This window comes from Excalfactoria chinensis, chromosome 5, assembly GCF_039878825.1.
Source record: "Excalfactoria chinensis isolate bCotChi1 chromosome 5, bCotChi1.hap2, whole genome shotgun sequence".
In the NCBI taxonomy this organism is placed as follows: Eukaryota; Metazoa; Chordata; class Aves; order Galliformes; family Phasianidae; genus Excalfactoria; species Excalfactoria chinensis.
This window is the reverse complement of record NC_092829.1, coordinates 55,364,659-55,381,092: the sequence shown is the minus strand read 5'-3', so window position 1 is coordinate 55,381,092 and position 16,434 is coordinate 55,364,659. Positions and strand designations below refer to the sequence as shown.

The window sequence follows — 16,434 nt, the reverse complement described above, 5'->3', positions numbered from 1 at the left end:
GCAGGTGGGGGAAGTAACTTGGAGGTCCACTTTGACCTAAATTTACGTCATAAAGACAGGGTCACTGATTAGCAGAAGTAAGATCTGGGACAAAGTTCTGGCTGGATCCATAAATCCGAGTCTTCTGATATATTCAATCTATCAGTCTGCTTCATTGAATTATAGTTCACCCAAAAACTACATCCAGGAGTTTATCAGGGGAAAGAGGTGATCCGCTGAGTCTGACTAACAGGCAGGATGTAGAAAGAAATGCATTTCAATGAAACAGAGCCCATAGCACAGCTAAGTGCATCCTTCCAAAACATTCCAGAACAGAAATTATTTCACCCCATGTAGTGCTTTATTCAAAATTCTCATGGATTCTCAATTAGGAGGCACTATAAAAGGACACTTTATTTATTGCTTACAGCAAGTAAATGGATTTTGCAGCTAAAAAAAACAAAAACAAAACAACAAACAAAAGATATATAAACAATTCAACCAAACAAAAAGGCTGAAGATAATCTTTTCAAGCTAAAAGGATGCCTTTCAAAGACTAATATGGATAAAGAAATATCCTGAATTTGTAGTAAAATTTGTTACCCTCTCCTATTGCTTAGAATAAGTCATTATAAAGACATCTTGGTTCCACAGAGGAAGCAAACATGACAAACTCAGTCAATAGAAGACCAGTCTGGTCATATAGCATTTTTTGTGATGCCTAAGAATAGGCACAGACCTCCTCCTCTGCCCTGGCCTCCCTCCATGTGCAGTGGAGAGAGAGCATGACCTCCACCAGAGGGAGGGCAGTTCACAGTCTCACCTTAGTGAGAGACCCCAGAAGCTTATCTGCTCAAGTTCACCTTTGCTCGTTTCCCTTCAGTGACTAGTTACTGAACAGAGACTGTGGTATAGGTCCACTGCAGCTACTTCCTAGCAGTTTCCATGACAAGATTCATGAAATATTTCTTCTGAAATAGCAGAGCTTCCAAAAAGAACATTGTGTTACAATTTCTGAGTTCTGTCATTCAATTCATAAATAAAAATCCAGCCTTTATTGCTATAGAGAGCAGTTCTTTCTTGGTCAAGTTGGTAAATGTGATACAAAGAGCTCTTCATTTCTGAAGATGGAGTAAAGTTTAATTAAGCGTCCCATTCCTTAGCTTCTAGAAGCGAGATTCATTGCTCATATTTGTATAGGATTTTTCCTCAGGATTGTAACCAGGCAACTGGCTTTTGTTTTCTTTGTTGACATTGTTCTTGAAGGAGTCTTCTGTTCCAGTTGTATCTGCGATAACTGCAGGCAGATTTTTTTCAAAATCTTCCTGAAAAATAGAAAGAAAACACCCTGGTAGTTTCAAAGGTCATGCATTGCTTTTGTAAATGCTTAAAGAGTAACATTTTTAGACTCTTTCCTACAAATCTGAGGTGTTAGCTTCACTACGTAAATGACTGCCAGACTTACAAAAATGCACTGTTCAGTGCATCCCGCCCCCCCCCCCCCCTCCACAGACAGTGGTGGTCTCTCACTCCTACAGGGAAAATCTTCTAATAAAAGCAGCAAAAGCAACTTCTCACAACTCCTCTGTTGATGTACAAGTCTTGAATTACGTTCTCATTCAATCTCTAATCAGGAAAATATAGTTTTTCACTAGCATATTTATTTACATTTTAGTGGATTGTGGTTTTTTTTGTTTTTTTTTTTTTGTCCAGCCTAGGCTTGTCTATGACTAATTAATTGCAGCATTAAACCACTGAGGCAAGTCCCTGCTAAACACCTAAAGTCAAGTCAGACAGCTGAAGAAAATCTAGAGCCACAGGTGCTGCCTGAATTGAACCATCAAGGGGGGAATAGTTTGTAACTGAGACAGGGAGGTTTAGATTAAATGTTAGGAGGAAGGTTTTCACAGAGGGTGGTGACACACTGGAACAGGTTGCCCAAAGGAGGTTGTGGATGCCCCATCCCTGGAGGGATTCAAGGCAAGGCTGGATGTGGCTCTGGGCAGCCTGGTTTGGTGGTTGGCGACCCTGCACATAGCAGTGGGGGATGAAATTAGATGATCATTGTGGTCCTTTTCAACCCAGGCCATTCCACGATCCTATGATCACATGAAGAGTGAAATCTGTGTGGCAAGCTAAGTGGGGAGGGACGGCTTCTGCCTTACTTCTGAGGGCCTTGTCGAGTGAAGTTGATTTTACAAATGTAGATGTGCTTGCAGATGACTCTCAAGCATCTGAAAACGTGCAATTAGCTGTCTCTCACATTTCTCAATCTAACAGACATAGTTAAGGCAGAGCAGTGCCTTTGCAAACCATTAAGCCTCTCATATTTAACAAAAGGTGAGGCCCTGGGACACCTGTGGAGGAGCTTTTGTCTGCTGCAGCTGCAAGGAATTGCTGCTCAGCACAGAAGATCTGCTGTCTGTGGAGTCTAAGAGGGCTGCACGGACACGTGTCCAAGCTTTGCCCCCTGCAGTCATTGGGAAGAAGCAGCAGCTAAGCCAGCTGTACACTGGGTGTAAAGTACAGCTCTGCCCCACTTGGCTGCCTAGAGGGAGGTCTGTACACAGGCTGCTGAGGGAAATGGGTAACCTATTGCTGGCTGGAGCTGGTTGGGGCACCTTTGCATGGTCACGGTAGCAGGCTGCAGCCAGCCCCTTAGCTCTGTACACTACTCACGTCGTGGCTGTTGTGCCGCACGCCACACCACATCAACATCTTGAGCCTTTCTGACCAGAAGCAAAAGAAGTTGCAGACTGGTTTAATTAGCACTGGGCGAATGTTCTCTCCTTTGGTAGGCCCTGGAAGGAGGGAAGAGCGGTCAGTGGTAGGTATGGCTGTGAAATTCTAGCTGCAAGCTGTTAGGCCCCAATCACAGCCTCCATATGCTCCCCTTAGCCCTGGCCTTGCAAGCAGCATTTCATCAGCCAAGCTGGGTTCTTGTGCAAAAGTGCACTGTTCTTACTGAACACCAACCTGTTGCAAAGCTGATGAGCAGCCCTGAGATGATGCAGCCCAGGCAGCCGATGGTACTGAAGTAGAGGTAGGACAGGGAGTACCAGGTATCTGCCAGCAAAGGCCTGAGGAGAAATTACAGGAGAGAGAGAAAAGCAGCTCATAATGGCTGCTGCCAACGGGGATGGCTCAGTCACAGCAATAGGGAAATACCTGTCAGCAGCTGTGATGGGAGCTGCAGTGGTCGGTATGACTGTGCTGTTTGCCAGCGTGCAGTTGAGAGTTGACAGCTCCAGGGGAATGGTCTTTACGGGCTGTGCAGGATAGATGAAAGAGCCAATGCCAACCCAGAAAGCCAGGGTGATCCCAGTGAGAAAGCCTCCGACTGCACCCTGGTCAAGCAGAGCAAGATATGGTCAGAGGTAGCATGTGGGAAGTGCATTTCTGCTAACATTATGGTCAGCTGGGTTTTCTCTTGGCTGAGGTGAAGCGTTGTTCTCTACTAACAAGACCTGCAAGTAAATGCAGACACTCAAAACTGAAGTCACAGAATTAACTGCTTCATTCACTGCTGAACAAAGGTGATGAGGAAGAGCGAGAAGAACTTGGGTTATGTTTTACTCAAGTTACCAAAGATGGAGAAAATGAGCTTGTTCTGTGCTTCCTAAGGTGGGTATGAATTGAGGGGGTGGCAAGGAAAGCAGATTATGTCAATATTTTTTACTTTTATAAAAGATAAGAAATTGAAATCTAAGAGAGAAACAAATGAAAACTTCCAGTATGGATCTAATCACTAATTATTCCTCAGTTGAGTCAAGATAAATTCAGATAGAGAAAAAAGCTTTCTAAACAGGCTCTACCACAGGCTCTAAATCTGATGGCCAGTTTGAACTCCAAATTCATAAAACAATTTTGAGGGTGGGGTTTTAACCAAGCAACTCTAAGAGATTGTCTTTTTTATAATAAAGATCTTTTGTTTCTTACCTTCCAGTTAACACAAGGAAAGATTATTCCCAGAGTAAATAATCCCAACATGGGTCCTCCACACATTCCATGAATGGAGAGAGCAGCCTGTGGATACAAAGAAGAGATGTGAGACAACACAGCAACTGGGGAGAGCCTGAGTATTTATACTTCCTGTCTGACTTTCATTGGTGGAGAAAGGACAAACAGTAATTTCAGCCCATAAAGAGCAAAAGGACTGCGCTCAGGGTCACTTCCCAGCAATAAGCAGTGAAAACCATTTCTTTTTTATGATTTCTTTTTGTTCTTAGTTCTCTCAGCACATGAGGAATTAATATGAGATGGTCCACGGGAGCTGTTCAGATTGGCTAACATTCCCCCAGCACTACTGGTTCAGTTCATTGCATTTTGGTCTGTCCATGTTCAGATCGTTGCCTTTTTTGAAGCTCTAGATACCTGCACAACTCCTCCCATCAGTGATGCTGCTCCAGCCATGGATGTGCACAGAATGCCGTATAATATACCTGGGAAAAAATCAGACAAGATTGTCAGCACCAGGTAATTAATATGACAACAATTTCTTATTGTGCTACTGTCAGAAAGGACCAGCAGGAAGGAGTTTGCAGTTCGGGTGTTGATGTAGGACGTGAAGCACTCAGCACTGTCTTGTCTGCCATCATTGGTTTTTTGTTCTTACGAAGCTGAATTTAGCATTGATATTAACTTAGAAGTCTCATCTAGAAGTGTTTCAGTTCCTGTTGTCTTTCGATAATATTTTTTAAGTGCTTGCATGAATGAGATGAACAATGATGCAAACAATGGCTTTCTTCATTTAATGCTAGTTTTAACCTTGTGGTGCGTAGTTCTGTCATAGCAATCATCAGCAGAACTTGTCTTACGAGCTAGCACACTTTGGTTAATGCAGGTGTTATGGGAAACTTGATCACAGCCTGAACTTCTGATTGACCACCTGAGGCAAGTAATGAGTCAGCTGTGGGAGCACAGGTGAAGGTTCCATTTAAGGGCTGACTGCCACTGAGGAAGGTTCTCTTTCTCTGGAGATTGCTTCTTTGTGGAGTTTACTGTGAGCCTTCAACATTGGTGAGTGCTTCCATTTATTATGTATTATTTTTCTTAATGAAACATCAGTTTAAGCTTGTTTTCCTATTGATTGTGCAGTTGTACAGATGTAAAAGTGGTTTGTCTGGAGCCCAATTAGAAAGACTAGGTAGTAAGTGGCAAAGCTGGGACAGAAAACATTGGAGGTGATTACAGAGACAGAGGAAGAACTGGTTTTGATCTTAATAAACGTCAATGAAGGGTTGCGATGTTATTAAAATACCTATTGAAGAGTTTAGGTAATTCTGCAGTGTTTGTTAAGTGTATCATACAAATGCAAACTGCTTTGGACTTGGTTTTGACAAGTTCTCCTGTTTTGTTTGCTGTATCTTTACTGTTTGCTGAAAAACTGAACAGCCTTCTTTTATGATTCTTTAAACAGAAGTGTTGCATTTTGCTACCTTTAAGCAATAATAATCCGTAATGTTACTGTAAACCAATGTAGCAGTAACTATGTTGATATATTTTAGCATTGTTAAGCAGTTTCCAGAGTATTCCCAGTGTCTTCAGAGCAGAAGGATGTGTGCAGCTTCTCAAAAAGGTTTTGGGTGGTTGTTGTTGTTGCTGCTGTTAGCATCGACTTGTTTCTGTACCATATAGTGAGCGCACTTAATTGTACTGAAGTATGAGGCTGGTGGTCATCCTTTAAAAATAGTTACATGGCTGTCGGGGTTTTGGAAGCAGAAGTGCATATTTGAAGCTGTACCTGTAGTAGCTGCTGCTCTTCACATGCACAACTGCTCTCAGACTGAATTTAGAATATGGTTTCGTTGTCCTTTGTGAAATTATATGCAGATTTCTGCAAGCATTATAGCAATTTTACTTGGAGGACAAGAACACAATTCTGTAGATATTGTGTGTGCTTAATAGTGAAATCCATAAGTTCACATTACCAAGGCAATATCACAATTCAGCGATGTGATTGTTTGAATGTTAGTAGACCATACTGGCACAGCTAAAATGGTTACTATACGTGAGCTAATTCAATTTAATTCTGCTTATTTAGCTGAGTTGCTTAAGTTAAAAGTTTTATCTCTGTTGGCTTATTCTAAGGTTAAGAGAGGAGTCAGGAGGAGGTAATCTTTTCTGGGGATGGAACAGTTCTGTAGAGAGCATTCAGACTGCCTCTGAAGTCTGCCCTTCTCTATAGAGCAAGTATTGCCTAAGGCAACGAAGTTCCTTTTCAGAGTATGTAAAATCCAGCCCTATTCTTTCTTGTGCTAATAGCAGTTGAGAGAGGGCAGACAACTTTGCCTCTAAACAGATGGATTCTACTTGGGCTACTTACACAAGCCTTTGCTGGTCCACGTGCTGGTCTTCTCAGACAGGTTTGGGAAACATTTCTTGACCAAGTCTTCAAAGGTAACAGTTGCTAAAGCGTTGATGCTAGCTGCCACCGTGCTGAAGAAGAGGAGAAAAAGAATACTGAGTAAATACAATGCAAACTAAGCTGAAAGCTGTTTTTATAGAGAAATGCTGCCTACTGTTCAGTGTTAAATACTGTTCAAGTACTGCAAATTCCGTAATACGTTATGAATGCAAAGCAAGTCACTGCAAATGTGGGAATTTGAGTGGTGAGGGGGATTGTTTTCTTCTGACAGCAAGGGATAAGTAATAACACTTTAGGTTTGGTGCAGGTTTCTGCAAAGGCTGATTGTCTCCTACACTGTAAGCAGTTCTCTTGAATCTGATTATGTACAGTGTCCTTCCTGTGATTGCTTGGGACCCAGTTTTGTGCAGTGAGATAGAAATTCATCCCCACTGACTATTCTGTTTACTCAACTGCAAAGATCTTAAATTTAGCCATAATGTTATATCCTTGTCTACTGGGAAATCCACAGATCTACAGTCTAATGTTATATGTTCCCTCTTAAGTGAAAAACATGAAATACAAATGGTTTTTGGCTCTTTTAACTAGAGGAGTTTGTATCTGTGGCCTTGTGATAGTATGCAAGAAATGTAGCTTCAGTACCCATATTGCATTATTTGGCATTCAGCACACTTTGTTCTGTAAGTCTCCTGCTAGGAGCTGGCTGATGGTTTTATGCATGTTTTTTTCTTTCCTGTTTGGGTAGCTCTCTCCCTGTAATTTGCTCTGCACACAAAGTATTCTGAAGCAGAATATCAGAGACTGACTCTATGACATCTGATGCATGTCACTGTGAATTTGAATCTTCTCTCTAATGTCCAATGAAGTATTGATGTTTGGCCTGTAGAGGATATAAACAACAATAACATGCAAATCCCTGAGTTACTCAACCATACTCCAGGTAGACCTCTCGCTTTCTATGCTAAATGTACAGACAGGCTTGCTAGAAAAACTCTATGATATGATATGGCAGTCAGGTTAAATGAATGTGACTTCAGTGTGAATAACTAAGTTATTTCAGTTAGCTGAGTTCTGGTGTTCCTTCAAAGATAAGGACGTAATATTAGCAATACATTATTTTTATTCTATAACATAAGATGAAAACATACTGGAGACATGGAACTAGATTTTGGTAGAACAACTTAGCCAAGTACTATTGCTTTTTCTAGAATGTGCTAAGAAAAAGAAGCTCTGTATTCACTAGGGTTTGTTGTTTTAGCCCCATTCCGGGCCCCTCAAGAAATCAGTGGCATGCAGTTAAAATGTCATTTCAGATTCACAGACCTTAATGTTCCACTGAATGCACAGGCGACAAATAGTCCCGGGACTCCTGGCATTGAAGAAAAGATGTCCATAACGAAATATGGCATGAGCTGGGGCAGAATACAAAGGAGAAACACAAGAAATGAGTTAGGATTTTCTGCTTTTGGTCATGCTGCTAAATTTTTTGATTTAGCATAGCATATACAGGGCATATTAGACTTGGAGAAAAGCAGATTTCATTTAGCAAAACTCAATCAGTTTTATACTGCAGGAGTGTAAGAATAGATGTGTGCTAGCCCTGATTCAGCAGTCACATCGGTGCCTGCGGAGCTGAAAGGATAAAGCATCCCATAGGACTTAAATAGTTTTTATTCATGCGATGTCTGGGCCCAGTGCAGCTCCAAGTTGTAATAATCTGTATCTGTACCTGATCAGGAGCTGAAATGAAATCAGCAGTCCAAGGATCACAGTTCTTGTAATGTGTGTACATCACCAAACCAGAAAATACTGCACACACCAGAACTATCCAAAGTCCCAGTAAATTCAGGTAAAGTGCCCTACAGCAAAAGAGGAAATTCTGATTAATACAAGATAGTTTATAATGGTTTTTCTATACTGGATTATTCCTGATTTCTTTTTGAGAGATTCTTTGATCAAACCTAGCTGTATAATCCCTTAAACACCTCCCCAAAAGTAATAATAATAACAGCAAAAATACAGCCTTCTTATGCTGTAGGGCAAGGATAAAGCTTACACTTTGTACAGCTGAAGGGAACTGATGTAAAACCATTAACTGCTATATGCAGAACAGACTGCGGGAAGCACTGTTGGGTTCCTTTCTCTTGCCTACAAGAGCAGGTTTTTGTTCATCAGGACATACAGCTGTTCACCCTTCAAGGAGGTAAAATACTTTGCCAAAGTATTAGTTTGCGTGGATTCTGTCGTGGTTGCAGTGCTGGTGTGCAGAGCTGTGGTTTCGTGTCAGTGAAATGGGCGAAATGGGTGAATGGGTGACAGCACACTCTGGGGAGGTAATCTTGCAGTCCCAGTGAGCTGCCAGATTTTATACAGCCTACATCACCTCCCATTAGGTCTCTGGTTAAGGTCAGTTCTATTTCAAAGCAATGCTGCTGGCAGTTGGAGGTCTTTCTAGACATTTTACTAGTGATATTCTTGCTGTCATGACTACCAAACACTTGCAGAAACTGCATTTGAATAAAGGAAATTCATATAATCTATCATAGCCTTAAGAAAAATGAGAGTGATTGCAGCTAGAAAAAAAAAGGGGGGGGAGGGGCTTGGGGGGGTTGAAGAAGGGAAGAAAATACTTCTTTCTCTTTTCTTTGCTAACTGTGCAAGCAGTGTTAGAAGAAGTTTGGTAGTTTAGTAGGGTGTGTATCTAATTAATTATACACATACTCATGCCGAACTTTAGGAAGCTAGCAGTCTGGAGACATGTATGTCTATACTGTGAAGTTTCACAGTTGATTCCACAGTTGTCCTATTTTTTAATGTTTTATCATTTGAGTACATATTGGTGATCACGTATTATTTAGATAATGTGCTGTAGTATACTCCATTAATGGAAGAACCACTTTCAGTGAAAGAAAACTGTCAGGACAAAATTGGCTAACAGCCACCCAACAGCATCCCAGTATTTATTTAATGCAGCTGACAAACTGTTGGTGTAATTCCATGTCAGTATATTTCATTGCTAAAATAGGTGAAGAACAGGTAACTTACATCTTTGCGTGCTTCTCTGATTTGCAAGAAATGCATCTCTGTATTGTGGACTGATTAACTCCATAGAGTCCTAGCCATGTGAATGTTCCCCCAATAACAATTGTCCAAAAGGTGTGTCGTCTTAAAGGATCTACATCAAAGCTATAAAAGAGAAAGATGAGCAGTTCAGTTCCCTTGTTTAAACAGTTTCATTTAACAATAAGTAGGTGAATTTTCAGGAAAATATTGAGTTTTATCCTCTGAATCCAAGTAGTGCATCGATGTGTTTGGGGTTGTTTTTAACTATATATTGGAGCACTTCTGACAAGTCAGGATGAATGTATGTCATGTAGAAATCACGTGGTTTATGCTCAAATTTCAGATCTGCCATGTTATACCAACTGACCCACAAGCCATCTTGCTTGAAACCCAATTCTTAGCGAGGAACAAACCCATACAATAAACAGTTACATCATTTTAGCGCATTATTTCTTTTGCAAGCTACTGCTTCAGCTGCAGTGCAATCTTTTTCTTTTTTTGTTGTAACAGTGAAATATCATTGCTCAGAAATTCTGACCACTGCAAGTACACCTTTCCACCTTACATCTGCCTTTTCTGCAGTTCTGCTGGTCTTAATATGGACAGCAGATAACATTTGATCTTGCTGCTAGTTACTGCCAGTGAATTGACTTGATTGGTGAATTCTAGTTAGTGCCACAAATAGCTAAAGAAGATCAATTTTCTATCCTGGTGCTTTGTTCCCTCATTGCTAACTGCTGTGGTGACTGTACTTCAAGTGCTTGTTCTATGAACTGAAAATGAAATATATGTGCAGTTTAAAGGGAAAATGAGTACATTTACAGCTGCACAAAGGAAAATGGTGAAGTGTATTAGGACTTGGATTTCTTCAAAGCAGGAACTGGAAAGCAGCATTCTTATTTCCTTGGAGGTCAACTGCATTGCCAAGAACCAAAGAAATAAGGACTAGGCTTCCCTAAAGTAGTTCACTGGCAGTATCTCATTGTATTATGGGATACATAATATTACGCTATTATTTGGTGCTTAATCTGAGTATAGTTTCTAAATGCTAAGTGTAAAAGAAGAAAAGGTTTGTGTCATTGGTTTCTTACTCAAATATGTTTAGTCGCTGTCCTTCATAGGCTTCTTCCCAGATCCTGGTTGACCCACCATTCAAAATAGTTCCTCGAATCAAAACAGTCACGAAGCCAAGCACCATGATCACCATTTGAAATGCATCTGCCCAGACAACAGCTTTTAATCCTCCCTAAAACAAATAAGTTGCAAACTTTCATTGTCTTTTTTGTTATTCAAAGACAACACAAAGTAGAAGTGTCACTTACTTTAAAGTCTCATTTTATGGCTGTATGTATAGCATCCAGCAGATCAGGTCTCTTCTTGAACTTCCTTTATACCTTCACTTTCAAAGGTTGTGGTCTTGCAGACAAGCCATATGGCTTGTCCACAGTCTTATGAGAACATCTGACCTCAAGTTACATGCTTTTTTTTTTTTTTCCAACCTTCTTAATATTCACCTAAAGAATATCTCATGTTGTTGAACATAGGCCATGCTGTAATCTCTTATGTTCTACTACTTTAAACACTCAGGCTGTGTTTAGAAATTTCACTTCTGTTACAGCTTGTGTAAAAGGGAGGGTTAATTTTAAAAACAATATGTGATTAAGCTGTTCAGTCAATGCCTGTTACGTACCGTAGTACAATAGAAAGTGCAGACAATTCCTGTTGCAACTACAGAGCCCCAGAGATCGAATCCAGTGACTGTGGAACCAAAGAAAACCAGATGGTTAGCAATATGAGGGTAGGTTTTCTGGATGGTAAGAGAAAAGCTGTGATCCTTTAGCCCTGGAAGGAAGGACATGATTATTAGTTTCAACATTTTCTGTCTGCTAGGAGCTTTGCTGGATTGTTGAGGTTTCTTAATGCTACTTCATTGGGTTGTTTGTTTGCAATTTGGGTTTCTCTGACTTTCAGGTGCACAGAAGTAATAGTTAAAAGTAATTACATATAGGAAACAGTTTTATAAGCAATGCTTCCTTCAAAGAAAAGAAGATCAGCTTTGTGCTTAAGATACTAACAGTGATAGTGGTGCTCAGAAGGCAGGGAAGAGAGGAATCAAAGTACGCAATATGGTCTTGGATCATCAACTTGTACTGTGGACTTTGTCAGGATGTTGACATCCTGATGTTGCTCATCACTAACTTCTTTGGGTTGTTACTGAGTGCAAAAGAACAGAACAGCACACACTGAACTGCTAATTTACTGGTGTGAGAGGGATGCGGGGAGGCAGAAATGGAGAGCCTTCCAGGTGCACACGAAACCTTGCTATAGAAATTGTAAGGATTTTCTTTTTAGAGGACTTGTTTAACTGCTTGCCTTGCATGAGTTATTCTTGTCTTGTTGCATGGTTATTTGGAGTAGCCATATAGGCAGGGAAGCTCACCTTGGTTGAGAGCCAGTGATGGAGCATAAACCACTATTCCTGTGTAAAGTATCTGGAAGAGAAATTGTTCATGAAAAAACAAACAAACAAACAAAACAACAAACCAACAAAACATATAATAATGCTTCTTTTTAGAATGGAGCTTAGGGCAGCATATCAGAACTAAAATTTTCTTTAGATCAACTTGTATTGCCTTCTGCTTTTGTCTACAAAATGAGAAGGCTTTTTTTCCTTCTCTCTTTTTAAGGTCCTTCCATCAGGAAGGAATTATCTGTCAAGATATTTTGTATTCCATTCATTGTTAAGATGACTGGATGTCAAAAATATCCTTATCAAGTAGAAAGAGGAGGTTGCAGTAAAACTCAGTGTTGCAGTAATGACTTGCATTGGATCTTGGAAATTACACTTCTCTTTGTCCATTCAATTGCTTTTCAAGTTAACACGATGCCCTTCATAAGGATGTTCAGACAGAGTGAGGGAGAATCAAAACCTGAAAGCAAATGAACATTTCTATCTATTGTTATAGGTTCTAGAATTAATAAAAATGGATTTGAAGTAGAAATAATTGTCTTCCAGCATCCCCAAAAAAGCTTTCATCAAATACTTAGTGTTTCTGAGGAAGTTGGTGCCCTTTTAAGTTACAGGGCAATAAAGCTATGTGATATCTACCTACAGCAGTGTTTTGGAAAGCTTCTAAAGTGTAAATAAATCTAGTTTCTGCTCAGCCTTTCTGTTCAAGATCAAGGAATGCTGTTTTGTTTATCCATACATGCAGTGCTGTGGACTGACTAGGCTGTGTTATGTGGCAATGCAGAGCAGACTATAGATGTGGAGTGTCTAAACTCTAAGCAGTGATTTCTGCCCTGTTGCTGGAATGCTTCAGCCCTTTCTGGGGCTGGGGCTTAGCTGGCCTTGCCACTACTGCTGTTTGAAGGCCATCTGGGCCCTGGACATATTCCAGGGTCTCAATGCCTTTCTTACAGTTAGGGTCCCAAGACTGAACATGGTGTTCAAGGTGCAAGTTTAACACAACATTCAAGTGTCAAAGGCAACAAAAATGCATCTATCTATCTATATATTTTAATCATAAATAGGAATAAATTAGCAAGTAGGAATGCAACTGTTCTTTTTAACATTCATATTTCAGCTTAATATAATTAAATAATTTTGTTGTTGGAGGGGAAAAATGTTCAGTCTGACACTTTATTCAAAATAAATATGTTGACTGAAATGATCACAAAGGAAGAGGCAGAACCTTCTTACCGTCTGCAGGATGTAGATCAGTGTTGCAGCAAGACGGACGGTCTTGTTAAATCTTAACTCCAAATACTAGGAAAGAAGAAATTCAGTAAATTGCACACGTAGCATCTGTGACACAGCTATTAACCTTCTGTTCTCCCCAAGTAACAGCTTGCTGTGCAAGTAAAACTACTGGCAACTGGCACTACTGTTGTGAGTAATGAGCAGGAGAGCATAATTACTGCTACACATAGAGATTGTGACATCTAAGAAATCTTCTCAGCAGAAGAGAAGTTGAATTTATATGTTGGGTCACAGCATGAAATATTTGTTTTGTGTTTGGAATATAACCAAGAAGAGCCTGCAGGCTACAAACAAAAGAAACAAGGTCATCTCCTGTTGAAAGAGGACAAAAGCAGTGGAGGAGCAGATAGAGAAGCAGCAATTGAAAGGCTTTCACAGCCCCTGGGTTAAGCTGGCTTTCTCATTTGCCTTGTTTGAAGCTGGATCTGCACATTATCAGTGGGTAGAAGTAAGTCAGCTTAGAATCATAAAACCAGAGGAGTTGGAAGGAACCCTTAAAGGCCATCTCGTCCAACTCCTCTGCCATGACCAGAAGCACCTACAGCTCCATCAGGTTTGCTCAGAGCAATGCCCAGCGTGACCTTGGATGTCTCCAGGGATGAGCATCTACCAGTTCTCTTGGCCACCTGTTCCCTCAAGTTACTAACAGTTCCTCGATCCATCCAGTACCACTACCCAAGTTCTTACAGACTTCCCCAAAAACTCAAGTTGAAAGTACAAATCACTACCTAATCTCTGCAGATTTGAGGAAAATAAATGAGATCTTTATTGCTGATGCCAGGGTAGCTGGGAAGGGCTGCATCTCCCCTGGGCCACTGGCCATGTGTTCTCCCCAGTAGACAGCTCTGTTGTCTTTACCAGTCTCTAGGCAGTTTTTTTCCGAAGCAAACTCTTACTGATTTTGTTAACATTAACTTCTTGCCTCTTGCATAATAAGCCCCACCGATTGCTGTGCAAATAAGTAGCTAATTTATGTTGTTTGACTTGTTTCTAAAAATAATTCATGGAATCAGCAGAGTCATCTTTCCAGAATGCTTCGAAGGGCTGTGTCTACGATGACACCTCCAGTGGTTCAGATAAGAAATTCCTACTCTGGTCTTGCACTAAAACCAGCTAGAAAATGTAGTTAGTCCTGGTGGTGGGAATAGATGTTTGCTGTTATTTTTTTTTCCTGCTTTTTGACTGAAACTCAAGCTGTCTGTTCGAAGCCTCTCCCTGGGTTTCAGTGTAGAGAACATGAGCAGCCTTTCCATTAAAAGAAAGCTCCTTGGGAAGCAGCACGGCTTTGCACACCCGATCTTTGCTCAGCCAAAATTTCCCGCAAGTTGGTGCAATGAAATCTGCAGTAGTTGGTTAAATACTACGTGGCTACCCCAAATGTTGTTAAGCACACCAGAATGAAACAGTCCAAAAGCATTTAGGATACTCTCCAAATACTTTCTAGCTGTGACGGTTTTGTGCTGGTGTGTAAACTCTTCACGCTGTCTGTGCTATTTATCCTTAGCAAGGCCTCTGGTGTTTAATTTGTGTCTTCAACTTGTGCAATATACATAAGTGACTACTTTGTATAACAGAACCTGATCTTAAAAATAATTTCTGTGTCAATGCATTTGTTCTGTAAAATATTACAGAAAGTCTTCTGTATGCAGGCATTTCTCCTGAAATATCCATGTACTTCATGCTGTCTTTTATAATGAAATAATGCACCGTGTACAAAATTTTTACTTACCTCATAAGTGCTTGTAATGTCGGATCTGTAAAATACAGGTAGAAAAAGCTCAGAAGTTAAAATGATGACAAATGTGTATGAAAGAAAGAAAAGAACGAAGGATGCTCCGTAGCGATAAACTTCGGAGGGTGTCCCCAGAACTGTCACTGCTGACATGAAGCTGGATGTGAGGGAGAAGGCTATTGGTCCGCATGACATCTGCTTACCACCCACCAAAAACTCCTTTGAAGTTTTCTTTTTTCTCTCCTTAATTGCAAAAAAGACTCCGATGCTAGCGCATATTAAAAACAGTCCTGCAAAAACAACATAGTCCCAAACGACAAATTTCTTAATTTCTGGAGCTACGAAGTTTGACATAGCACCTGCTGGGTAATTCTCTGGTAGAGGATTCTGATTTACTACAGTTGTTGCTCTAAGCAGATCTACTCTGTTAGCAGCAAAGGTGTAGCTTATCTACAGCTTATCAATGAGAAATTAACAGGCAGACTGTTCAGTCGAGATGGCTCTTTTTATCCAGTCCACCTCTGATGAGGAAAAGAAAAAAGAAAGAAAACAGAACAGCCAACTAGCTCACGATAAGGAAGGAGGGTGTTGCATGCTCTTAGACCCTAGTGATACTGATGTTTCTGCCAGGCAGACTGGACGGGGGCCGTAGCTGTGAAGCCTGCCTTACACTCCCTTTTTATCTGGGAGGTTTTAATTGGAGGTTAAATATTAGCCGGGCAGATTGACTTGATCTGACTCTTTTCTAACCTATCAGCATTTTCAAATAATAAAATGAGAGCAATAAAAAAATAAATAAAGGAGAGGGAAATGAGGGAAAGCACGATGTATGGACCTATGACCCTACCGGTGAGTTTAATTTCAAAACAACCATTCCTTCATATGGTTAAAATCTAAACTTTAATATCAATGTTAGGGTTCACAATTGTCCTTTGACATTTTAAGTGTGCTCCTTTATAGACACTCTGCTGTAAAGATTTGAAAGCTTTAATGATTAAAAGTAATTGTAATGCTTTACCCTGAACTCACAGCTTACTCTTACTGGGTACCCTCATGTTGGAAAAGAAATATAGTTAGTTTTATGTGATGTTTTAGGATCAATTTTGGATAGCACTGATATTCTCTGTCAGTTACTAACTGCAGTTGTAATTATAGCTTCTATGAGTTTCTGTGATAGATGGTTTAGTGGGCATGGCAGTGATGGGCTGACAGCTGGAACACCTGATCTTAGTGGTCATTTCCAGCTTTAATGGTTCTGTGGTGTATTGCATTTTTCAATGCGCTACTTGGTCAGACATGCAAGACCAAATAATTTTTGAAATTAACTGTATTATGTTTTCCTTGTTTTTTTTTTTGTTTTTTTTTTTGTTGGTTGGCTTTTAGACAAGTAAATATTCATTCAACCTCAGTCTGCAGTATGATGATCCCTCTTACAAAGCAAACAAGGACTTATACCAAAGAATAAACTTGTACGCAGAGGTGGTGTGCAGGCACAGCCCTAGGGGGAGGGCAGAGCCTTCCTTTTGGAGC

The 16,434-nt window shown here is 40.4% G+C and overlaps 1 protein-coding gene across 2 annotated transcripts; it reads right to left on the bottom strand.

Moving 5' to 3' along the window:
- Window positions 1-682: 682 nt before the first annotated feature.
- SLC5A12 (solute carrier family 5 member 12) lies at window positions 683-15,258 on the bottom strand. Of its 2 annotated transcripts, none has more exons than XM_072339017.1 (15): window positions 14,902-15,258; window positions 13,113-13,178; window positions 11,850-11,901; window positions 11,100-11,167; window positions 10,501-10,655; window positions 9,392-9,532; window positions 8,076-8,205; window positions 7,670-7,758; window positions 6,305-6,417; window positions 4,354-4,421; window positions 3,919-4,005; window positions 3,148-3,326; window positions 2,956-3,059; window positions 2,655-2,780; window positions 683-1,300 (listed from the first exon to the last, which is right to left on the bottom strand). In XM_072339017.1, exons 1-15 carry the CDS (start codon window positions 15,256-15,258, stop codon window positions 1,146-1,148), a joined length of 1,890 nt encoding a protein of 629 aa, XP_072195118.1. In that variant the 3' UTR covers window positions 683-1,145. The 2 variants fall into 2 exon arrangements, with proteins under 2 accessions (XP_072195118.1, XP_072195117.1); XM_072339016.1 differs by having other exon boundaries at window positions 683-1,304; window positions 2,659-2,780.
- Between the last annotated feature and the right edge of the window lie 1,176 nt (window positions 15,259-16,434).

What these genes read in the sequence shown, in the direction of transcription:
- SLC5A12 (XM_072339017.1), bottom strand. Translation starts at nt 15,258, where the DNA reads ATGTCAAACTTCGTAGCTCCAGAAATTAAGAAATTTGTCGTTTGGGAC. An exon ending in CAGCGACTAAACATATTTGA is followed by an intron (nt 9,533 to 10,500) that starts GTAAGAAACCAA and finishes TCTCTTTTATAG; the next exon opens with CTTTGATGTAGATCCTTTAA. An exon ending in TCAGAGAAGCACGCAAAGAT is followed by an intron (nt 8,206 to 9,391) that starts GTAAGTTACCTG and finishes CTTTTGCTGTAG; the next exon opens with GGCACTTTACCTGAATTTAC.